The sequence below is a fragment of the Haliotis cracherodii genome, unplaced genomic scaffold (genome assembly GCF_022045235.1).
Source record: "Haliotis cracherodii isolate W230 unplaced genomic scaffold, xgHalCrac1.p SCAF_10, whole genome shotgun sequence".
Taxonomy (NCBI): Eukaryota; Metazoa; Mollusca; class Gastropoda; order Lepetellida; family Haliotidae; genus Haliotis; species Haliotis cracherodii.
Genome location: NW_027266265.1, coordinates 53,202,656 through 53,229,184, shown reverse-complemented (window position 1 = coordinate 53,229,184; position 26,529 = coordinate 53,202,656). Strand labels below are relative to the sequence as shown.

At 41.4% G+C, this 26,529-nt stretch overlaps 1 protein-coding gene across 1 annotated transcript; it reads left to right on the top strand.

Moving 5' to 3' along the window:
* The first annotated feature begins 8,448 nt into the window (after window positions 1-8,448).
* On the top strand, window positions 8,449-25,119 carry LOC139452552 (transmembrane prolyl 4-hydroxylase-like). Its single transcript, XM_071234073.1, has 9 exons — window positions 8,449-8,484; window positions 12,740-12,960; window positions 16,546-16,627; window positions 17,709-17,901; window positions 18,391-18,448; window positions 18,950-19,086; window positions 23,102-23,192; window positions 24,321-24,425; window positions 24,957-25,119. Exons 2-9 carry the CDS (start codon window positions 12,778-12,780, stop codon window positions 25,104-25,106), a joined length of 999 nt encoding a protein of 332 aa, XP_071090174.1. The 5' UTR covers window positions 8,449-8,484; window positions 12,740-12,777; the 3' UTR covers window positions 25,107-25,119.
* The last annotated feature ends 1,410 nt before the right edge of the window (window positions 25,120-26,529 follow it).

Below are 26,529 nucleotides of genomic sequence, written 5' to 3'. Positions count from 1 at the left end.
TTAGAATCTACACCGAAACGTCGCACTAATTGTAATAAAGAAGTTGTCCATCCATAGAACTCGTCTTACTTCATCAAAATCATGCCAGTGATGACATTTCTTCAAAACATGACAAAATCCCTATCATCCACAACATGAGAGATATTGACCACGAATGTGTGTACCGAACTCTCGAACCTATTCTCCGATCACGACCGCCTCACCATAAAAATACATATAGATTTGGACCTGTGAAGATCAGGGTTAGAACAGATCTCCAGCAACCAATGCTTGTATTAAAAGGTGACTATGGTTGTCGTTAGAGGCGACTAACGGGATCGAGTTGGTTGTCAGGCTCGCTGACTTGGTTGATTGGATGCATGTCATCTTATCCCAATTGTGTGGATTGATGCTCGTGATGTCAATCACTGGATTGTCAGGTCCAGACTTGATTATTTGCATGACCTCCCTCATATAGCTGGCATATTGCTGAGTGTGGCGTTAAACAAAAAAACAAACAAACAAAACATATAAATTTAACAGCTTATTTCAAATTCGAGATAAAAATACATAGCGCCATCTCGAACTCCCAATCTGACTTTACAATAGAACTGTGTAACATCATATCGAAGTTTGAATTTGCCACCGTGACAGCTTTAAGAAATCTTAATTAGAATTTTACTTAACTGTAAACAATTCTCCTCGATACAGGTTGAGGAATCCGTAATGAAGTCAAAGAAAGTGATCATTTGCAACATTGTCAAACCTAGTTTCATCCACAGAAACCACGGACCTTTTTCGCAAAACTAAGATTCAACTCAATCCTTCACTTGTTTTTCTGTTACAATGTTTATTGATTATTACCTGCGAAACACATTACAATTAATCATCGAGATACATTTCAATTAGCCACACCTTACACCTGTTGTATTCTGAATTGATCGTCTATGCAATCGTATTTCTATGGATCTTTAATACACAGTATGTTACTCAGTTTTATTTCGCTTATTGACTTTCTACATAGGTGAACAGGGACATTTATTTTACATGCAAACAACATGTTATTCAGGAAAATATAATTACATGATAGGGGTTTGTGAACACACAAATAATTATTTATTCAAACACCTCTTCCTTTAAAAAACATATATATTAACACACACAAATGGTTTTTACAAACAATAGTTGATTTTATGCTTCCAAACAAACCACACGCAAGCTATTGTTGAATTTTAAAATATAGCCAAGGTAAATGTATCCACAATCATATTTAATCACAAATAGCGTTCTGTTCTATATAAATGTAACAAGTGAACTAACCATTTCAGTGGAGCTCAACATGGACAAAACTGTTGGAGATGTTCAATGAGTGAATGTTTATTTAATGAAGTAAAAACGTAGATTCTTTCTTTTGGTAAATACATGTAGCTGTACATCTTCTAGATGTTCCAAGAGAAAATGATATTATATCTGCCTATATACCACTTAATAGTGTCTCAGATAGCGGTATGTAAAGAAAACTTGGTGCTCAAAGTGAAGCCCTTTTCCGTCTACATTGATAATACATCTGTGTGTTTAAAGTTGATTTTGACAGCCCGGGCCAAGTCGGACCCACCACAAGCCAAACACTTTGGTAGAGACTATGTTGAGAATGTAGAGGGGAAAGGGCTTCACTTTGAGCACCAAGTTTTCTTTAAATACGATGTACTGTGACATTATGAAGTGTTTTATAGGTAGATACAACACTAAGCTACAGATATTAACACATTTGATGATACATCTGTGTGTATAATTGATTTTGACAGCCCGGGACAAGTCGGACCGAGCACAAGCCAAACACTTCTGATAGAGACTATGTTGAGAATGTAGAGGGAAAAGGGCTTCACTTTGACCTCCTTGTTTTCTTTAAAAACCGCGATATGAGACACTATAAAGAGATATTTAGGTAGATATAATACTAATCTATAGGTGTGAATCCATTTCATGTTACATCTGTGAGGTTTAAGTTGATTTTGACAGCCCGGGCCAAGTCGGACCGAACACTTGTGAGACTGTTGAGAGTATGGGGAGAAGAGGTCTACTTTAACCAACGTGTCTGCTTTATACACGATGAACAGTGACATTATTAAGTGGTATTTACATAGATATAGTACTACCCCATAAATATAAACGCTATGCCGACAGATGAAATTTGTATCGCGAGAGCTAGAAGTATTTGATACGTTTCAAATCTTATTTCGTTTAACGATTGCTCTTTTACATGTTACCTAGATCAGCGACGCCTACACACAGCTCCACTTTCGGGATTTCAAACGATTTACTCCGAAATACCTAATTATGTTTCACGTTTTTGGTTGGTGATTGTTCATTAATGTCATGTGTGTATGTTGCATCAATAATATGTAGGTATGATCGCCGATAATGAAGTAATTAGCCAATAACACTTTGGCCCGTCTTGGCCCGGCCCGACTTTTAGGCAATGCCTGTATATATGCTTGTAACGAACTACGGTTATAACGAACTAAAATTTGTGGTCCCTTGGAGTTCGTTATAGCAGTAGTTTACTGTTTTTTTTTATCATCGTTGGTGCTGGGGTCTGTGGAACTGGATGTGTCGAATTCCTGGTTTCCTCCTCATTTGGGAGTCCCAAGCATCCAAATTAAGCATAAAATTATCCTGATGGCTCGAACTGTTCTAAAAACAAAATTACGCCCACACGCCTACACACGCCAAACTATAAACTAACTTTTCTCACAATCGAGTGACCTGACTGCGATTGACGCAATTATATCAAATCCACGATGCCATACCAATACTCCGTCAAGCCTAATTAACAAGTACGTCACACAACAAAGGTGCAAGCTGATTACAGCATATTAGATTAGTGTTCTCACGTGACACGTAAATTTGAGAAATGAAAAGGGATTCAGATTGTGATACTAAATCTGTTATTCAAGATATATGTCTTAAACACTGACGCCAATCCAGATAGGGGTGTATGTCCAGTTCGTTGAAGAAACCTCCCATGCTTGATAACGAGGTCTCGTCTTGTTATTTCTCTGTTCCATTACCGCTTGTACAGAAAGACAATCCCTGTCACCATCACTCACACCTTGTGAACCACTGTGGACATTGCATCACATCAAAATGCACCCACATTGATAAAACGTTAGTGAAAAATAACACCTTAATCATTTTAGCTTTCAGCTGGTGGCAAAAACACATGCCCGCAGTGGTATGTAATTCTTTATTTCAGTATTTCAGTATAAAGGCCATAGGCCCGCGTACAAATACTCATTGAAAAATACAATATGAGGCAGATGACAGAGGGTATTAAGTGACAGTATTTCGGATGGCAAGTGCTTCCAGTATATACTTAACACAATAAGTTACAATACTAGTGCGGTTACAAGATAATAGTCTATTATGTTTAAATAAGGTAGGATTGGAAGAGTAATAAATAGGTAAATACTTATTTCTTAAATATCTGTAACATGGGCAGACAAGCATAAAATGAAACTCATCTTCAATTTCCTGTAAATTACAATATCTGCACTGCCTATTACAATACTCTTTACCGCATCTTCTACCTAAATTTACCATCAATGGCAACTCGCCAATTCTTAACAAACAAAACATACGTCTATAATGACGGCTTGTGATTTCACAAAGATACTTTTCAACTGTTAGCAATGACTTATATTCCTTATACATTGATAATTTAGGTATTTCACAAACTTTACAATACCAGTCCTGTTGGTTACAGTCTTTTAACCTTTGAATAAATGCATTAATAAAGAGGGTCTCATTACCAACTTCCTGCGAAATCCACACGTGGCCAAATCCATGTGGTATGTGTGACACCGGAAGTAGCCATGAAACCCCTCAGACACGAAATGACCTTGGAGTGGATGAATACATGAAAGCTACAGGAAGAATACTCAAGGATTCGTCAGTATTCAAGAACAGGAAGTAGCCATGAAACCCCTCAGACACGAAATGACCTTGGAGTGGATGAATACGCGAAAGCTACAGGAAGAATACTCAAGGATTCGTCAGTATTCAAGAACAGGAAGTAGCCATGAAACCCCTCAGACACGAGCTGACCTTGGAGTGGATGAATACATGAAAGCTACAGGAAGAATACTCAAGGATTCGTCAGTATTCAAGAACAGGAAGTAGCCATGAAACCCCTCAGACACGAGCTGACCTTGGAGTGGATGAATACATGAAAGCTACAGGAAGAATACTCAAGGATTCGTCAGTATTCAAGAACAGGAAGTAGCCATGAAACCCCTCAGACACGAAATGACCTTGGAGTGGATGAATACGCGAAAGCTACAGGAAGACTCTTCGGACTCTTCAACAGCCCTGTTGACCATCTGAAACATAGTATCTGTTAGGCTTGGAACAATTTGCCCAGCCTGTGACCACAACCGATGTGATGTGAGTTAAGAATATTGGCATTGGAACTGGCCTAAACACTAACACATACAATGGCTCTTTCTTTGTTTATGGGGGGCACGGGTGGCCTAGTCGTCAAAGGCGCCGCGATTCGCTGTGCAGAGTTGCGTCCCTTGGGCTCGCCAGAAACCTATAATTGTGGGTTCGAATCCCGGTTCTCCCCGATTATGTTTCCAGGTTTATCAGCACCATACCCGTGCTCGTGGGTTTCACCGAAGTGGTAAACGTCTGAGACCTGCATCACTTCGGGCTTTTCTCCCACATTAAGCTGACACGCCGTGATATAACTGGAATCTTGTTAAAAGCGGCGTTAAACCCAACTCACTCACTCTTTGTTTATGGTCTATAGTAGGGTAATGCTGACACCAAAGCAGTTCTTGGATAGTTCCTCGTTAGTACGTAGATGTTAACTCTACGTTTATTGCCTTATCAATGAACCGCCTCCGTGGTCTAGTGGTGGATAGCCCGGATAGCGGAAGGTCCGGGGTTCGATCCCCAGCCGCGTCATACCAAAAGACGTTAAAAGATGGTACTTGTTGTTACCCTGTCTGGCGCTCGGCATTAAGGGGCAAGACAAGGACTGGTCGGCTCGGAGTCAGTATACTGTGTCTCAGTGGGGTATTCATGTGGGGTACTCAGTGAGCTAGCACTATAAATCGGCATCAGTCCGGGCTCGTACAAGCAGCCACACACATACATACACGTGCATGCACGTCGCTATATAAGTGCAATAATCTTGGACGCGACGTTAAACCTCATTTCACCTCACCTCACCTCACCATATCAATGACATAGGAATATGGCCTTCCGATTGAAGTGTTTGTGCCAATGTACTGATTTCATGTTCGTGGCATAAGACGCGTGCCAGCCGCAAGCCTACATGCGCCTATTTATTACATTGACCAGAAATGATAGGATTGACAACAAGGGTATACATTTCTGTAAACATGAAAGGATTTATTTAAAGTTAGATGTCACCATTGGGGGCATCGGGCATGATATTTAACATGACTGGGGAAAAGCAAGAAAAAAGAACACGCTCTCCTTGCTGATCTGCATCAAAACCTTACATCGATACTCTCAATTCTGAAGCACGAATATATTTTCAATAAACAGAATAATCTCTGCGTTTCTTGTGACCTGTTGTGAGATATTGATATGATGCCTGTTACCCTTATTAAACACATCACCATCGAATAATCAGTTCTTATTTCTTTCATTGTTAGCCACCTTCAAACATGGATGTATACTTTCTTAAGTCCGGCAGTTAAGCATAAAAAACAATTTGTGGACGCAAATTTAAACTCATCAAACGGAAATATATGCACCTAATTACCCAAAAGTGGCACAAACGTTCACTGTATAGTAGAAGTGGGGATTATATTTCCCTAAAACCGATACAAAATCGTTACAACATAGTCGAGTATTTGTTGCACCAACGTCCATGTCATATCACCCAGATTCAAGCATAGGTAAATGTGCCCTTGTGTTATACTACCACATACATTAATTAGAGTAACGTTCCTATGAACCTGGGCGCACGGGTTGCCCAGTCGTCTAAGGCGCCGCGATTCGCTGTGCAGAGTTGCGTCCCTTGGACACGCCAGAAACCTATGATTGTGGGTTCGAATCCCGGTTCGCCCCGATTATGTTTCTAGGTTTGTCATCACCATACCCGTGCTCGTGGGTTTCACCGAAGTGGTAAATGTCTGAGACATGCATCACTTTTTCCTCCCACATTAAGCTGACACGCCAAGATATAACTGTAATACTGTTAAAAGCAGCGATAAACCCAACTCACTCACTCACTCCTATGAATCTTTTTCTGAGGAGTTTGTTGTAAATATACTCTTAAAAAAAAGAAACTTGACATAGATGTAAAACCACTTTTTGCCAAATATCTAAAAAAACTTCATTAAATGAGAACCAAATAAGTCAAACAGAAAGATGATGTGTCTATAATTCGGGAAAACACACGCAAAGCACATAAACGTAGCGTTTGGGGATCAATTTTACAGCTTCATCCAAACGCAACCGCCTGTAAAAAAACCGTGCAGCACAGGATCCTGCATTTAGGGATGCAGGCCCCCCTGCTGAATGGGTATAAAAATCCACATCAACGGCTGTTCATACAGTCCCCTATAACGGCAGTAGAGGCGGTGACAGAATGCCAAGACTGAATGCTGCTCAACGGAACAACGCCATTGGGAGATTACAAGCTGGAGCAACTCAGCAAGAAGTGGCCAGGCACTTTGGCGTATCCAGACAGACAATCTCCGCACTGTGGACCCGATACAACAACACCAACAGAGTTGACGACAGACCAAGGTCAGGAAGACCAAGGGTGACAACCCAAGCACAAGATCGATACATCCGGCTGCGACACCTCCGAGACCGCACTACCACAGCCACGTCTACAACCACACAGATCCCTGGGGTACGCAGAATATTAGATCAAACGGTACGCAACAGACTGAGGGAGGCTGGACTTTTTGCACGAAGACCTGTTCGACGTCATGTATTGACCCCACGTCATCTGGCGGACCGTCTGCTTTGGTGCCAACAGAGGGTTAGATGGGCACGTGCAAGGTGGAGAAATGTACTGTTTACTGACGAGTCCCGTTTCCTACTCACACTGCTGATGGGTGCGCACCTGTCTACAGAAGTCGGGGTGAACGTTACGCCCCCAAATGTGTGCAGCAGGTTGTCCCATTTGGCGACGGGAGTGTCATGGTATGGGCAGGAATTCATCACGGTGGTAGGACGCCTCTCGTGCATGTGGCAGGTGCATTGACAGGTGTGCGTTACAGAGACTTGATCCTCTAGCCTTACGTTCTTCCTCACGTCAACGTTCATGGCGGACAGTTCCAGCAGGACAACGCTCGACCGCATATTGCACGTGTTTGTCAGGACTTCTTACAGCACAACAACATCCAGACATTACCTTGGCCATCTCGGTCACCAGATTTGTCCCCGATTGAGCATCTGTGGGACGAGTTGGATCGACGCGTTCGCAGAAGGAATCCACCGCCCCAAACACTTCCAGCGCTTCTTGATGCACTTCAGCATGAATGGCAGCACATCCAACAGCGTGCTATTGACAACTTGATTGCATCTATCGGTCGTCGGTGTCAAGTGGTGATTGATGCACGTGGTGGGCACAACCGATACTGACATTTTCTGTACCCCTGTGACATTAACTGTATAGTGTACGTGTGTCTGTGTAGGTGACACGATAAATGTTTTGAACATTGTGCAGATTGATCTTCAAACAGTGTTTCAATTATGGTTTCTGTGTCCTATTTTGAAACAATCGCATTATATTACATTTTGAAAGTCAGTGTCAAGTTTCTTTTTTTGAAGAGTATATAAAACGTCACGTCACGCCGTCTGAGAATAACAATCTGAACACATGACACAGGGCGCAAAGGAAAAAAACTGGCGGTGAAAATTATATTCAGCGATAACACCAGATTTTGGCGAAAAGGATAAGCCTGTCCTGCCCTATCGGTAGCTAGATGCAACATCGCGTGCTTAAGCATTAACCAATATATTTCCCTCACCTCACCTCAACCTCGATCTATTGTTATTTTACATTTGTTATATTTCCCCTGGTGTGTCTGAGGGTGTTGTGTGACGCTATATTACCGCAGGCTCCATATTATCGCGTATCGGTAAATCTCGTAATCCACACACCCCGTCGACTGATTACTTACGAAAATCTAAGCACGACATTTCATCGCTTGATCGAATACAGGACTCGCGGTATGTCAGGCTACTAGTAAGTATACACACACACACACACATACACTCGAACATCAATCTGTAAGAATGTGCACTTCATGTTAATAATAAACACTATGATATTGACCTTTTCCCTTACAACAGATGGTGAATAGTACTGAAAGCAATATGCCACAGTAAATATTATACCACAAGCAACTGCACACGGGGTTTTGAGTGTATCGCCTTTACCGTTCTTGCGTGGTGGACATTATACGACCCTCCAGCGTTTGGCTTTGATTTCACAAGGATATAGCAGTAAGTAAGAGATCTCAATCAAATCGTTGTAAAACTTGTTTTGTTTTAGACGTGTAGAACTCAAGGGAGAGGTGTTCTGCAAGGGTATGTGTTGAACATGCGGCATTTTATTATGATATTTGTTTTTAGCAAATTGCTAAGAAGGAAGCTTATCGTAATATCAATTTTTAAATTCGTATTTTGTTACTAGTATTTGTCATGTTGAGGCACATGCGTGAATTTGTCATATGCTTAAATATAAGACAGCTACGCGATAAATCTCAAAGAACAATGAAGGAAGAAGTGTGGGATATTTCACGATAAAACATTGTTCTACCATGACATCATTTCTGGAGATTCGAACATGCGCTCGCAACGTGATGACATCCCAATTGAAAGACGTTATTTTTAAAAGGGGACTGTCTAGTAAGCTGTTCCCCATATAAGTAGCTGGGAAACGCAGATAAACGCGATAGCCGAACGATCGCATCCAAAAGCCGGAAAGATCTTACAATCGGAATTGGGAGAAAAGGTACAGGTAATCGACATTAGGATTTTGAGAATATGCGGGAAATATCCACTTGTGCATGAGATGGACTTGTGCGACATTCTCGAGGTCGGATTCTATTGAGGGAGTCAATCATCATCCTTAAAGAGGGTGTACATAATGTTGATATCTCACATAATAAAAACACGACTCCTGGTCGTTGTTTATCGTACAATAAAACACTTTAGGGAGAATAAACCACTCTGCTGCGCCCCTCATGGTTTTATCTCCCGGCAGTGTTTTATTGTACGATAAACAACGACCACTCGCCGTTTATTTCTTAAATAAATAGATCAAGGAATACAGATTTACCTATCTATTCTTACTGACCACTGTATTATATTTCAAGTCCTAAGAAGCTGGACAAACATCGAGATATGACTCTTTTATGGATTACGAATTCGTTATTGTTTGTAAATATAAAACGTCAACAACACATGGGCCCACTTGCACAAAGCGATCTTAGCGCTTGGACTATCGTAAGTCTATATTACGATCATCTTAGCGCTAAGGTCGCTTTGTGCAAGTGGGCCCAGACCATAAACAGTTTCAGTTGTCTGTCGAAACGGACTTCTTTTGGAGTAAAAGGCAAAATAGGGATGACAAGTCTATAAATGGATCACTGCTCATAAGTGGCATCAGATGCTCGATAAAAGGGCACTAAGCTTGTGCTGCCCTACCGACGCACAACTGAATGAGTATATTTCAGTAAAGAGGCCACCGGCCCATTACACAGTACAATGACATAATACCATTCAACGTGTGGAGGGGCGGTCGGGTAGCCTAGTGGTTAAAGCGTTCGCTCGTCACGCCGAAGACCCGGGTTCGATTCCCGACATGAGTACAATGTGTGAAGCCCATTTCTTGTGTCCCCCGCCGTGATATTGCTGCAATATTCTAAAAGCGTCGTAAAACCATACTCACTCAACGTGTGGAGTGCCGTACAACTGCACAGAGACATCTTGAAACAAGAGTTTACAACGATTTTTTCAAACCAATGAAAACATATTTGGCTGAACATTATATGACAAATATACTGAGTGACGAAAGCAACTGTTGGAATTCAGATAGAGGTGGACACTTACAGAAATACGCTGGCAGAATGTTATATCTCAAGTCATTATGAGATGAACCTACGAGACAAAAATGATGCTTCAAGTCCTGGTTTTACACATAATGGACAAAGACGCGCATTTCGTACATTCGTACATTAAACTTTCTGCCCTTTTCAATCATAAGAACATGGCCAGAACATCGCAATTAAGCTAATGCTATTCTGCACGCAAGTATAGTCACTGCAGATAAATACACTTCAAAACAATTTTCAAACTTAATTAATTTTACAATTCAAGTTTAGGGAAAAGTTTAATATTTTCAAGCCATTCTTGCAACTGTGCTACAAGTCTTTCTTGAAATCTATACAAAAATGTCTGTTTACAGCCAACATCTTGGTTAAGCATTTACAGCCGAAAACACGCATTGCCCAACAATCGGAACATCGTTCTGCTAAACTGGGTTGGAGTTTTGACTAGTACGAATATCTGGACTCTATTTATTTGTACATTTAATACTCCTACACCTGGTGAAATATATACACTGACTCAAAGAGAGCACCAACCTAGTTCACCCTTGCAACCAAACAAAGTGTAGTTCTGCCAAGATGAAGTATATATTTACAAAAAAGTTATCATAAACACGTGTAGCGTCGGAGGATGGATAAAATCCACAGACTTCTGCAGCTTAGTACTACTGGAAGTATTATAATATAAAATATTTGCAGTAAAACACGGGTGGGAAAATTTTGAAGTTTGCTTGGAAGGATCTAACAATATTCATAACTTTAAGCGCTTGCTCCGAAAATATTTCCTGGTTACGTAACATGACCCGCTATTTGAAAAGTGGGCAAGATGATATTTGTAAGTTTTTTTTTATATTATTTCTCTGTTTTCTTAGCCTGCCAGCTTTTGCGAAAGCAAAATGACCTTATTTTTTATCAACGTTGACCTTGAGATGCCATTAATGATAATACAAAGCAAATTTGTTAAGTCTTCTTAAGACCGATTACTGTACTATCTATTGGTGTCATATCGTCTGAAAATAGTAGCGTAAATATTTCAAGGATTCCGCACAGTTACGTAACTCACACAATGTAACAACGTCTTTGGGATGTTCCTAGCCCGTTTCTCAAATGGTTGTTTGTTGTTGAACGCCGCACTCGGCAACCTTCCAGCTATATGACGGTGGTTAGTAAAATAATTGATTGACATTAGCGCATCGATCTATATAAATGGTACGATGCCATACAATCCACCAAGTCACTGAGCCTGACCACCCGATCCACGTCGTCGCTCTTGTGACCAGCATAGGTTACTGGGAAGATTTAGTCTAACCATTAGTGTTAGCTGGGTTTCGTTCAAATTCATCAAATAGCCAATTCCCTTCCACTGATTTACCCAACTAGACATAAATGCGACCAGTGAGACCGCCTCTTCTCTGTCAAATTTAGATCTATGCATAAAGATTTAGATTGACAAATCACTCTCCAAGAAACTGTATGACAAGAAGGATGACTTCAAATTGCCAATAGTCCACTTTCCCTTTATGTCGAGCGATATTCCCCCTGCTCCAGCCCTTGGTGTCAACTTTTGAGGTACAATCGAGCATGCTCTTTCTACCAAGATTTCAAAAAGCGTCATACGACTCATGCTCAGAAACTGTAATATAAAGGTTACAACGTTCAAGGCCTCAGTAAAGCATTCAAAATGGTTTATAATGGACATGTGGAGGACATTTCCAAATGTGACGCATCAGTGACAAAAATGATGTCCGATGCATTTCCCTGTTTTCACTTGTTTTTCACGTTTTTTTTAAGGTGAACAATTGACTTGCCATTGCATGTGTTTGTGACGGGTGCCAGCAGTGGGGCAGGATACGCTCACCTTTTCGCGGGGGCGGTCGGGTAGCCTAGAGGTTAAAGCGTTCTCTCGTCTCGCCGAAGACCCGGGTTCGATTCAAAGCATGGGTACAATGTGTGAAGCCCATTTCTGGTGTCCCCCGCCGTGATATTGCTGGAATATTGCTAAAAGCGTCGTAAAACCATATTCACCTTTTCGCGAACACCTGGTGTCATCACTATTTGATAGTGATTCAAAAACACATGCTCATGATATAGTCGGAATGGTACAATCGACTCTTCTATTGGCAGATATTTCTTATGAGTGTGGAAAGGGGTTTGTCGCTTTAATTTTATTTTTATAAATATTCAGACAGACATGTTTACACAGGATGGGACTAATGTAGAACTATAACAACATAACGGGGGAACAATGGCAATAACAGGAGAGAAGCTCATACATTTGTGAACATTTAACACACCGACATAAGACATTACTGTCATCTGTGTATATATAAAACTGTTTAATTTCATCTGCCGGTGTTAAATGGACACAAATGTATCGGTCTAACCGGGATATATATATATATATTTATATATATATATATATATATATATATATATATATATATATATATATATATATATATATATATATATATATGTGTGTGTGTGAGTGTGTGTGTCCGTGTTATATGTGTGTCCATATCTCAACTTCAGGAATTGTAGTTCAACGTCATTGTTCAGAGTCAGCCCGACCACATCTGACGTCCACTGACATTGAGCGATTGATTTTTGTTGAATTTTGTATCTTTGGTTATTTTCTCTTAACGCAGGTTTGTTATATTTACTTCCACTGCATCTGGTACTCGGCATGACGACGTTGTTGCTGGTGGTGATGTGTGTGTTGCCAACGAAGATGTTGTGTCAAACCAGCACGCGTTACTGTCTCCACAGCGGTTTAGAAGTACCCGACGTCGACGTCCTCAACGCCACTGCCACGTGCGCGACTTTGAAACCAAGGGATTATATTCTTCCGCGCTTTGATCCTGGACAGGTAAGCTGCTTTTGTGCGTAAGGGAGAAGTCGGAGAAAAGGGCTTCAAGGGTTGTACCCATGTAAAAAATCGACCTGACGAGCGAACGCTTTACCCACTAGGCTACCCCATCGCCCTATCAATCGGTGTAGGGGAAACGGGTTGCCCTATCGTCTGAGGTGTCGCGATTCGCTGTGCAGAGTTGCGTCCCTTGAGTAGGCCAGAAACCTATGATTGAGGGTTCGAATCCTCTGTGTGTGTGTGTGTGTGTGTGTGTGTGTGTGTGTGTGTGTGTGTGTGTGTGTGTGTGTGTGTGTGTGTGTGAAAGGTTTCTTTCATTTTTGCTCGTTTGGTTGATGTTTAACGCAATATTATGTTGCTAACTATCTAGAACAACACATCAGAAAACGCCTACATGGCTGAAGAACAATACACATACACCAACCAGCCCTCACTAAAACTGAAAATATGTGATTGAAAAGGTATACAAAGAAAGTGAAACTTTGCAGAAACTCATCTCTATTCACCTAGTTGCCATTGCACCTTGGTAGATTGGTTTACTCATTCGTCGCTAGCTGTTCCATTGGCGTGTGGCATTGCGCCCCCCGACACCTCATTTGGCCGTTTTATTCAGTATTCAATACCTCAATATGAAGCTAATTTGATTGGAGAAATCTCAAGTTGCTGGTATTTCGATTTTTGAAGGTTTGGTTTGGCTGAACAGTTTCATTGTCTACCATGTGTTTGCTTAATCATTGTGAGCATGGATGAATATATTTGGCACTCCTAGCAAATTTAACTTCAAAATGTTACCATGTGCAACCATCTTCCCAAAATTTATCAGTCTTCTATCTACCAGAAATGATTGCGTTATTAAATACCTGTCCATATATTTAAAAAGACATTTACTTATGTAAATACAAATGTAAAAAAAGATGAACGTTTGTTGTAAGAAATTATGTGCATGTGCATTGTATATATTATTCCTGTAAATGGCCTTCATTCATGAATAAACTTCTTCTTCTTACTTTTTGTCAGTAAATTCAAATGTTATGATTTATATCAATCTATTAGTTGATGATTTCCATAATTACACACAGAAAATGTCTGTTTGTCACTAATCACAATTTACAACGTCACTTTATGGCTGTTTCCCTGCAGGGATCAATGTCCGTGTTGTTGTCACATATACTTGTAATTGAGATTGAATGTCATATACTCGAGGTCACTATGTTTCGACGGTGTAGCGTATTGACAGTGCTTATTAAATTGGCTTGCCTTCCCATCGAATACAAACAATGGGGACGTTGGTGCCGGTGGTGTCGCGTATGTTGTCAATGATGACGTTGTGTCGAACCAGCACACGTTACCGATCCGGACAGGTAACCGTCTCACGCCGATTTGGACACGTTTTCCCAAAACTACTTTAAATTCCACTCTTTACACCCAACACAGTAATTCCATTTTATGTGTGGATCTGTGTCCTTACTAAGTACCACCTCCGTGGTCTAGTGGTAAAGCGTCCTCCCGGAGAACCGAAGGTCGGGGGTTCGATCCCCGGTCGCGTCATACCAAGATACGTTAAAAGATGGTACTTTTTGGTACCCTGTCTGCATTAAGGGGCAAAAACAAGGACTGGTTGGCTATGAGTCAGTATACTGTGTCTGTATTCATGTTACACTGCAGCATGGTATCTCAGTGGGCTGGCACTATAACATCAGCATTAGTCCGGACTAGAATAAGCACACGCGCACACACACGTGCATGCACGTTGCTATATAAGTGCAATGATTTTTAACGCGACTTTAAACCGCATTTCACCCTTACTACCTCACTTATTATCTATTGCCAGACCAAAGAAAGTATACACCCATGTTTGATGGTACGTGACAAACTGACTTGGTCGGCGCTTATGATTTAAACATATTTATTCACAAGGAGTGAACGGGATTGGGGGACAAGTTCTTCCAACTTAGAATGCCCTCTCCCTGGTATTTCCACAAATTTCGCAATTTCAAATTCAATATATATGCATACATATTCTCGACGCTTATTATCTGATTTATTACAAATCCTCATATTTCGAAATGATTGTGTCAGATGGGTATTATATTTAGACTCAGTGATAAAAACACACCCGATATTATTGACAGAACACGCCATTTTTGTTTTGTAAAAAAGATGAAAATGAGCGAGAATGTTTTGCCCCCGCTTTGAGCAATATTCCAGCAATATCGTGGAGGGGAACAGCAATGGGCCTGCTTCACACATAGTACCCATGAGGAGAATCGAACCCAGGCCTTTGGCGAGACGAGTGTACGCTTTAATCACTCGACTACCCCTCCACCGTCGAGTCTGAGCTGAACCATGTCATTGTCTACTATATATGTGTGTGTGCGTGTGCGTGTGCGTGTGTGTGTGTGTGTGTGTGTATGCTTGAATCGATATGATTAACGTAAGCGGACACAGACTTAATTAATTTCAAATTTGTTGTCGTGGTAGTTGTAACTTTGGGAACATTAAGACCTTTTAATTATTTTGCACATACTTTTTGTCCAGAATATTGATTGGCATTTATATGCTTATAACTACGGTTATTACGAATTAATATATATTACGAAACGTATATAAAAAACAAATATATGTATGGATGTCAAAGTAAACCTTCTGATACATAAACAGGATAGACCATCATGCAACATTCCAACAGAAATGAATCCTTACATGAAATGTGTTACCTTTACATGGTAGAAGTAAAATGGCGGCTATTGAAATTTACTGAAAGAGGAGACAATTTATAACCTAGCATGCGATGGTTTATTATAAAAATGCATCACTGGTATTAGTTAGGCTATTGATATTTACTTGCCGGGGAGATGTATATTTGTTTGTTTGTTTGTTGTTTAACGCCGCACTCGGCAATATTCAAGGTATATGATGGCGGTCTGTAAATTATCAAGTTTGGACCAGACAATCCAGTGATTGACATCATCGGTCCACGCAACAGCGATGCGATGACATGAATCAACCAAGTCAGCGAGCCTGACCATCCGATCCCGTTAGTCGCCCTCTACGACAAGCATAGTCGCCTCTTACGGTGAGTGAGTGAGTTGGTTTTAACGCCGCCTGTAACAATATTCCAGTGATATCGCGGCGTCTCAGACATTTACCACTTCGGTGAAACCCACGAGCAGAGGTATGGCGCTGACAAACCTAGAAACATAATCGGGGCGAACTGGAGATTCGAACCCACAATCATAGGTTTCTGGCGTGCCCAAGGGACGCAACTCTGCACAGCGAATCGCGGCGCCTTAGACGACTGGGCCCCCCGTGCCCCCTGCCTCTTAGGGGAAGAGCTTCTGTTGCTGAAGATCAATTTTTAACCCGGATCTTCATGGGGGAGACAAGCACGGGTTGCTGAAGACCTATTCTAACCCGGATCTTCACGGGTCGAGGAGTATGTTGCTGACAAACAGCCGTCAATAGAAACACTGGCAAAGTATCACCAAATATATGTCAACCATATTGTTAAGCGACAAAAACATTCCATAATCATAGGAAATGCCAGGTCATGTGAAATACATTACATGCATCTTTATGTTCCAGGTTGGTGACGTCACAGAATTGAATCTGACTTCCTGTCAATCACATCGGAGAATAACTATGGCTAGAAACCCGCCTGTGTTTGGTAAGAATGCGATGGCAGGAATGATTTGTATGGGTTGATGTATGTATGTTAGTTTATAGAACATAGAACGTAGAACATAGAACATAGACAGAAACTAACATGGAGGCTACATCAACTCATGTCACTCAAGGCACTGGTGGACAACGAATTTATCATATAATGGGTAGGTTTCTCGGCAGGATAAAGTCAACGGATAAAAACGATATCCGTTGGGGTCATATGCAGATAGAGATGCAAATATCAAAGGTCAAGTAGGGACTACTTTCAGTGTTTAGAAACAAACATGGCATCGCCCTTTTCATTCGGCGACCGAGTCAGAATTAACCATCGTGAATCTGGATAAACTACAGGGATAATTGATAAAATTATTAAAAAAAACAGTCTTTTATACTGAAAGTCAGTGTCGAACTGCGACGTAACTAAGGCATTTTATACGTTTGGGCGACTTTGGAGATATGAATTTCGAAACAATTTTGCGAGGGCACTAGGCCTAGCCAAGCGGGATCAGAAGCCATATCTGTGCTTGTAGACCTCTGCGGCTTGAAACCTTTTCCACAAATAAAAATAGTTGGGTTTAGGCGAAATATGTATGAATTGTTACCTTGTTTCGTTTTGGCGCTGTGTAAACATCTGACTACACTTAGCCACGGTCTACGCATTGGAGCCTGGAGCCTGGTCCGATCCATTAAGTCGCGTCGTACCACCAGCATAGTTTGCTGGGGACCTATCCTAACTCGGACTCCCCACGGGTTAATGAGTAAACGGCAAACCCCTTCGGATATTTACACTTGGTTGATGCCTGTCAGACCAGATTGCCTGGCCCAGACTCGATTATTTACAGGCCGCCGTCATATATATGGAACTAAACAACAAACAAACAATAAAACAAATGTTAAACTGCTTCGGCAAGCAAATTGACCTCAGCCAATCAATGTTTCACTTGTGGCTATTCCGCGGAAAAAAGAGCCGACAAAAGAGGAACGAACTGACTCTATCTCGAAGGCGTGGATCATTGCATTCAGTCACCTGGATTAACACATAATGAGACGTAAATAGCATTCACTCACTCACTCTTATTCAGAGATCCCCGACTTCCTTACGTCAGACGAAACTGACAAACTGATCGACCTTGCCACCGCCAATGGCCTCACAGTCGCTCAGATGATCGGTCAGGAAGGGAGCATCACTAAACAAACCGGCGACCGGACACGGATATCACAGACCACCTTCCTCCGACCTGACATGGACAATTTATTACTTAACATTCAACGAAGGTATGACTTTGTTTTTTGGTTTAGTGAGTGAGTGATATTGCTGGAATATTGCTTAAAGCGGCGTAAAATCAAACTCACTCACTCGAGACATAGGACAGAAGTTTCCTTCGTTGAAACATATTTCTATAAACCGGAAGTGATGTCTGCAACCTGATATAAATTCTTACTTTGTTTTAAAGGTACACAGCTAGAAGCATACGACCAAAGTTGTTCTGCATTGGTCATGTGTTTTCCAAAAACCGGAAGTGATGTAGTTAGACCGGAAGTGACTATACCATGTTACTAGGGTGACGTTCGTACCATCTCGTCTCAATGGATCGTTCCTGATGCACTATCAACACTTTCATTGACTTAAACTCCATATATATATGAGCTTGAGTGTTCAACAGCATCCACACATTCATTAAGGTTACTTCCAATTCTATAAATGCATTTAGTCACCAAATAACTGAATTAATAATAAAGGCGATATTCCTGCTCGCCTTTCAGAATATCGTTATTGACGGAGCTCCCAATGGACCTGATTGAAGAAAGCGAATGGTATCAGGTTGGTAACATAAAACATTGGCTACATAGTCGAAGATGAAGTTAACTCTCATTAGAATTACAAAACTTCAGAATCCTTGTTTCTGTATAAATAACCACCAAAGACAATAAATAGATCTCAATTGTGCACCACCACCCTCCACCACCACCCCCCTTTTAAAAAAAGCTGTATGCGCCCATGCGTACATAGCACCAATCTGGTCGTTAAATGCCTCGAATTACCTACGCGTCAAATCAAATAACGAAACTTCTCCAACTCTCAAGCTTGATTGTTTGTCAAAAACCAAGGGAGGTAACTCTGAACACACGTCCTGTTACAATCTGGGCCTCAATGTTTTACGAGCTTTTCAGTCATTTGCTGCTACTTACGATCACAACAAATGCAGTTCCTTATGAGTAGGGAAAGTTAAATGATTAACATGATATCGAGACACGTGTTTTAACGTTTCACGACCTTATATCGGTTACATTTGTTGATTAACGCCCCCATTCTTTGTTTCAGTTTGGTAGATATGGTGTTGGCGGCCATTACCACTCTCACTACGACAGCTCCTTATCCTCGCGGGAAACACTGATGCAGAAACCTTGCTGCTATCAGTCAAGCCCTCCACACACCGAAACCTCCTGCATCCTGTGTAGGTAATGGTTTCAAACCTCCTATCACAATATGTTGGTTGGTTGGTTGGTTTGTCGTTTAACGCCGCACTCAGCAATATTCCAGCTGTATGACGACGGTCTGTAAATAATCGAGTCTGGACCAGACAATCCAGTGATTAATATCATGAGCATCGATCCACGCAATTGGGATCGATGACATGCATCAACCGAGTCAGCGAGCCTGACCACCCGATCCCTTTAGTCGCCTCTAACAACAGGCATAGTCACCTTTGATGGCATGCGTGGGTTGCTGAAGACCTATTCTACCCCGGAATCTTCACGGGTCCACAAGATGTAGTACAGAGAGTGGGTGAATATGTGAGCTGATGTTTTTATAACGCAGCCTTCAGATATTCCGACGTTATATCGGGGGCCTAGGATGTCTCTGTGGTCAAAGGCGCCGCAATTCGCTGTGCAGGGTTGCGTTACTTGAACTTGTACGCCAGAAACCTATGATTGTGGGTTCAAATCCCGCTACCTCAAATTATGTTTCTAGGTTTGTCAACATCATACCCGTGCTCATAAGTTTAACCAAAGTGGTAAACGCCTAAGACCTGCATCACTTCGGGCTTTCCTCCCACATTAAGCTGACGCCGTGATATAACTGGAATACTGTTTAAAGCGTCGTTAAACCATACTCACTCACTCACTCAAATACAATATTCTCATACACGATTAGATCTACTCGATACGTGCCTTTGCCTGACTGATATAAAATGCCTGGTAAAGGAACTCGTACACCCATGTTGTGATGGTTGTTAACAATAAAACAAACAAGAAATGGTTATTCGAACAGAGTAAAATTGGGATTTTCAAGTGTATACTTTCACATGGAACCGTAGATTTTCAAATTTAAGGTAATGAGTTCTCAATATCTTGTGTGGCCACCATTTGAGTCCAATACTTACTTGCATCGTCGATCCCGAATTGTGGCCTGGGGAATGTTCACCCTGCAGTGCTTGTGTCAACTGTCGGAGGTTCTGTGGTTGTTGCTGACGTGTCCGCAGTCGTTGATCCAGTGCATCCCATAAAAGTTTGATTGTGTTTAAATCTGGAGACCTTGAGGGCCACGGCAGGGCCTGGATGTTGTGATTCTTGAAAAAAAAGTGTTGTCAGTCTTGCCGTGTGAGGTCGGGCGTTGTCTTGTTGGAAAATGACGTTCGCTTGTTGCATAATGGGAAGGACGTGTGGCCGAAGAATATCATCCATGTAACGTTGGGCCGTTAAATGCCCTTGAACTTGCACCAAGTCGGTTCCACCAGTGCAGGAGGTGACAGCCCACATCATCACACTACCACCAGTAAATCTGTCAACTTTCGGTTTGCAGTTTCATTTCGCGTTCGCTGTTCGCCTGTAAAGACGACGTCTACCACCCGCACGTGACACGTCATTACACCAAACATGTCTCCATCGCAGTTGTGGTCATACTCTGTGACCTTGACACCATTGACGTCGCAGCCGACGAGGCAGGTCCGTCAACATGACAACTCGAACTGGTCGTCTAGCGCAAATACCTTCAGTGTGTAAACGGTTCCTCACTGTCTGGGCTTTTATCCTACGGAATCCTGATATTGCCGTAGTTGTTGAAGTGGCCGTGGAGGCTTTTTGACTTAAGTGACGTAGCCGTATGAATCTGTCCTGTGCTCTAGTAGTGAAACGTTGTCGACCGGATCTGGGAAGGTCACGTATTGTCCCATGTGTCCACAGTCTTGTAACGCTGCTTGGTGCTACGTCGAAAAACCTGGCTACAGGTTAAGATTATTCTCTTGTTTGCAGTCTGCCGATGGCGTTCTTGCGTTGGGCTTCAGTCAGTCGTGGCATGTTTTCGCTGTTGACTTGCTGTAAGATTTTGAAGGCATACAAATGAAAACCCAATGTTTTTTCAGCACCAGGATAAACGTGGTTGTGTTTTTGCGATTTTCCCATCATTTCACAAAATGTCTAGAGTACCTCATTCTTTCCACTCAAATCAAATCAAATCCATGCAGAAATCACCAATTCATTCTTGGCATTCATTTTGTATGGATGTCGGCAACATTCTGTCAGATATTTACGATTTTACTACTTTTGCGTTTCTTTGTTTGAAGAGTATATCTTATACGTAGATGTTTGTAGTATCATCTACGTAGATGAAAATATCATCTAAATAGATGTAAGTATGATCTATGTAGATGTAAGTATGATCTACGTAGATGTAAGTATGATCTACGTAGATGTAAGTATCATCTACGTAGAAGTAAGTATCGTCTACGCGTAAGTATCATCAACGTATTTGAATGAATTTGAATGAAGCATTATGTTGTTTTATATCACTGAAGAAATACAATTGGATTTAGTTCATTACGTCATGGTGAATTAGCTTCCTACACCTCTATGGTCATATACCATTTACAGTCATAAAGAAGCGTTCAGAAAACATCATTCCCAAGATCACCAAGCCCTTGACCTCATTATTGATAAATTGTCGTAGTCTTCAGAGATAAATAATCATTATTGTAATATTACAAGTTATGTTTAAATCACTGTTTCAAGTGTAACCCACCAATATATTCATGTCCCTGATGGCAAGATGGCATGGTTGATTAACTTCTATATGGGATGCGCAGCGGCGGTGTAGAAATAGGTAATAAAGTTTGGCATGAAATTTGGATCAGTCAATTAACTAACGTGAAAAAAAATGTCAAGGTAAGTGATATTTTCATCTGCTCTGCTAGTTACACAGGTGGTTCAGAGTTGGCATGGTGTGTCACTGGATTGTCTGGTCCAGATTCAGTATCACGGCGTTCTTCGGTTTCCAGTTGACGTTGGGCAACAAAGATCACTTACGTTTTGTGCAAGTTGTGTGAATGGTGGATACTGCCGCTTGGCCAGGGTGTGTTCACCCTTTTCCTGAACACCTGGTGTCATCAATGATTTCCGGTGATCCATTCATATATTTTCACCGCTATTTTGCCTTTTAAGCCCCATGGAATCTGTTTGGGCAGATAATCGAGACTGGTTATTCCCTGGTATTGACTGTTTGAATTTAATAATTCGAAGTCTTATAATGTGATACACATTGGCGTCCAACGTGTGATATACCTACACCATATACCTTTCCTACGTGTGATATACCTACACCATATACCTTACCTACGTGTGATATACTTACACCATATACCTTACCTACGTGTGATATACCTACACCATATACCTTACCTACGTGTGATATACCTACACCATATACCTTACCTACGTGTGATATACCTACACCATATACCTTACCTACTTGTGATATACCTACACCATATACCTTACCTACGTGTGATATACCTACACCATATACCTTACCTACGTGTGATATACCTACACCATATACCTTACCTACGTGTGATATACCTACACCATATACCTTACCTACGTGTGATATACCTACACCATATACCTTACCTACGTGTGCTATACCTACACCATATACCTTACCTACGTGTGATATACCTACACCATATACCTTACCTACGTGTGATATACCTACACCATATACCCTACCTACGTGTGATATACCTTACTCTGATACACATAGTAACCAGTGTCACAGGGAACTGCTGCCTCCCTCGACTGTACTATTACATCAACATTTTTTAAAGCTGTTACACACCATTTGAATAAACAATTTAGTACACTATTTTTACAAACAAATGTTTTGGAAGAGAAGTAATATGTCATTATCAATGCAAAAAAATCATATAGAAATCAATTGAAACTATTCAAGGAATTTAATGAAATCGTTGAATTTTTGCTGATTTGAATTAAATAAGTGTCTGTTCTTATGTGAAATGTTGCTCTCTCCGTTTCGTCAATAGGTTTGGGTGGTGGGATAAGCTAGTGGTTAAAATGTTTGATTTCCCACAAGGGCGGAGTGTGAGAGGCCATTTCTGGTGGCTCCGCCATGGTATTGATGGAAGATTGCTAAAAGCGGCGTAAAACAATATTCACTCAATCTCTCGCTCGTCAACAGGTATATAACAGTGATGGTGTACCTGAATGATGTCGAGAAGGGAGGGGAGACAGCGTTTCCTTTAGCCGACCGTTCAACCACTGAGCTCAAGGTGAGTTTGAGGGCTTTGTTTCCCAAACGCCAGACTGAACAACGTCATGTATAGGGATCGTTGTACCTGACAATTATTAAGAGGAGACAATGGTCCATAGGCGATAGGTGTGTGATGTTGATATATTGGACCCCTCCCTTTTCAAAATGGCGGATCCGCCTTTGTCGTCCATTCGCTGACATCCATTTCCTGCCCAGGGCCCCGTTCCTCAAAGAGGTTTTAGCGCTAAGGCGATCGAAAGTCCCATACTTTAACTTAGGCTTACCATCATCGTAGCTCTAAGATCGCGTGGAGGAACGGATCTTGGGCCCACTTGCACAAAGCGATCTTAGCGCTAAGACTACCGTAAACCTATGTTCAAGTATGGGAGTTACGATCATCTTAGCGCTAAGATCTCTGTGCAAGTGGGCCCAGGTCAAGACGTTGTAATAAGCGCTATTTACGTGCCCTGGACCAATTAACCAATGAAGGTGGTACCGGAAATGACGTCATCTTCTCCATCTCTCCTATCGCTAACTTTGTACTGGGTATCTCAACCCAGATTGTAATTTTGAAAGGATGGCCAATTGTAGCGTCAAGTCATTTAGATCGTACTCAGAGAAGCTTTAATAGTATTGAGTTGAGTTATAACACACACTGGATCATCGATGATGTAATATGTAATACGTGACATTGTATCAGTGTAATTAGTACATGTATAATACTTTACTGTTAAATTGATATACATAATAAAATATGACAGTAGACAAACAAATTGGTGTCGAAACGACTTCAACCAATCTAGATTGTCTGAGTCTCCTCCCTCTGTTGGTCTCACTACCAGAGCGATGGTCCAGTCGTCTAAGGCACCGCGATTCTCTGTGCAGAGTTGCGTCCCTGGGGCACGCCAGAAACCTATGATTGTGGGTTCGAATCCCGGTTCGCCCCGATTATGCACCATACCCGTGCTCGTGGGTTTCACCGAAGTGGTAAACGTCTGAGACCTGTATCACTTCGGGCTTTCCTCCCACATTAAGCTGACACGCCGTGATATAACTGGAATAATGTTAAAAGCGGCGTTAAACCCAACTCACTCACTCACTACCAGAGCGGTGACCAGAATTACACACCCTTCTTTCTCCACTACAGGAAGAGGATATTGACCTGAGTCGATATTGCCAAAAGTCGGCGTTGTTGGTGCGGCCGAAGAAGGGGAAGGCAGTCATGTGGTACAACAACATCCGGGACCCTGAGGTAGGGGGGAGAAGGGAACGGCATCCACTTAAAGTGTTATAGGGAATGTGTTCCCTTGTTCCGAATTTGAAGCTCTGGATTTTTTAGAGGAATTCTATTTGGGATGGGATAAAACCCCGAACAATATTACATGTATAGCCCAATATGTTGTTTAACACTACTATACGCTATCGGTATTGTCATAAGAATCAGTCTGGGTTCGTTTCTACACACCTGGGATTTTGATTGACGAGAGTGGTAGATATATGTTCCAGAAAAAAGCTTGGAAACACATTGGGCTCAAAAATTCGCTGGAAAGTCTGAAATTAAATGAACTTATTCGGCTCCGGTTTCGGAGAAAAATAACTTTGTATGTCTCGAACTAGTGTTAAAAAACTCCCTGATCTTCGAATGTTGCATGTCAATCTCTGACGTGTTTATCGTGTCCTCGCGTATAGTTACTGTACAGGGGGGTTAGCAGCTGAATGCTTATGTGTTTCTCGTGTGCAGGTACCGTACAGAAAATTAAAAGCACTTTGCTTCCTTTCTTAGACTGGTTGGCTCGGCATCGCCGACGAGTTTTCTCTCCATGGCGGATGTGACGTCATCAAAGGAGAAAAATGGATATTTAATTCTTGGATCAGCGCTCCGCAGTTCAACAGGAAGTTCGGCAACAGCTTCTACGCCGACAGATGGACATGACGTCAGGGATGGATGTCTTCTTTCAACAAACCACAAACAACTATAAAAAAACATTATTTCATTAACATAATAGTTCCTAATAAATATGCGTTTGTTGTTTGAGAACTCAATTTTCCGACTCTTTACCAAAAATAGGCTACAATTATCTAAGATATTACAAGTACGTAAGTGAGTGTTATTTTCGTGTAAGTAATCGAACACCTGGTGTCATCACTGATTTGCCCCTTACATCTAATTGAATCTGTCTCGTCGGATAATCGAGACTGGTTGTTCTCTTGCAAATCTTTATATTGTAAATAATTTTACGTTTCGATCAGCAAAATTCCCGCTAGTCACAGAAGCCTGTACATACTAAAATCTCGGCCAGTCACGTAGTGATTGATAGCATGACACACTATTTGTACAGAGTAACAAAAACTAAAACTAACAGAAAACGATATTTGGCTTAAAAACAGCATGCTTGGTTAAACAGCTAATTATATAAATTTAAAGATGTATTGATCGTGTATTAGTCATAAAGAGGGTCTGCAATAATCGAGCCTTGACCAGTGGCTTCTATAAAGAGTAACATTGTTTTTGTTTGTGTGTTTGTTGTTTAAGGCCGAACTCAACCAAGGCAGCGAGCCTGACCACCCGATCTCGTTGGTCGCCCCTTAGGCATTGAAAGAACATGTTCGATCATAGCTAAAAGGTGGTGAAATGTAGACACTAAGGGTCAAGGTCAAGGGAAAGTTGACGTTTGGAAAGTTGGAGTCATCCCTCTTGTCAGACAGTCTTGAGGAGAGTGTTTTGTCACTCTGAATCTTTATGCACAGATATAAATATGAAACAGATGAGGCGGTCTCACTGGTCTCCTCTATTTCTAGTTCAGGTGCATGGGCGGATACAGCTTTTTTTAAAAGTGTGTGTGTGTGTGTGTGTGTGTGTGTGTGTGTGTGTGTGTGTCTATTCATTGTCTTTGGTGGTAATTTATACAGAAATAAAGATTTTTTCGAAATAAAAGGGGACCCCTTTCAATTTTATCATTATTATGATTTTGACTCTGTTCCTAGTGGTGTGTACCTGACAGAGAAATACAAAGTTCCGAATCCCAATTTAATGGTATAGTTTTGATAACTCAATATATTCTTGTATACGGACAGACAGATTAGATAGATTCTCTCATTAATTTGGACTTACAGTGACAGTCAGACGATTTGTTCCTTCGAATACATGTTGGCATTTGTCATCTTTTGATGACTTGTTGACAATTGCCCCGAACCTCTGAAGATAGATATGTAACGATATCTCTGGTCACCACGTTTTGTGACAAAAGCCCAAGTGATGCTCTTGCCCGATTCCGCAGGCTAGCACCAAGAGCAGCAAGACAGCAACGACATGCCCGCCCCTAACCAGCGGCATTTTGCTGTTCTGCAGTATTCCA

What these genes read in the sequence shown, in the direction of transcription:
- LOC139452552 (XM_071234073.1), top strand. Translation starts at nt 12,778, where the DNA reads ATGACGACGTTGTTGCTGGTGGTGATGTGTGTGTTGCCAACGAAGATG. An exon ending in CGCGCTTTGATCCTGGACAG is followed by an intron (nt 12,961 to 16,545) that starts GTAAGCTGCTTT and finishes TTTATGTTCCAG; the next exon opens with GTTGGTGACGTCACAGAATT. An exon ending in ACAACATCCGGGACCCTGAG is followed by an intron (nt 24,426 to 24,956) that starts GTAGGGGGGAGA and finishes TTCCTTTCTTAG; the next exon opens with ACTGGTTGGCTCGGCATCGC.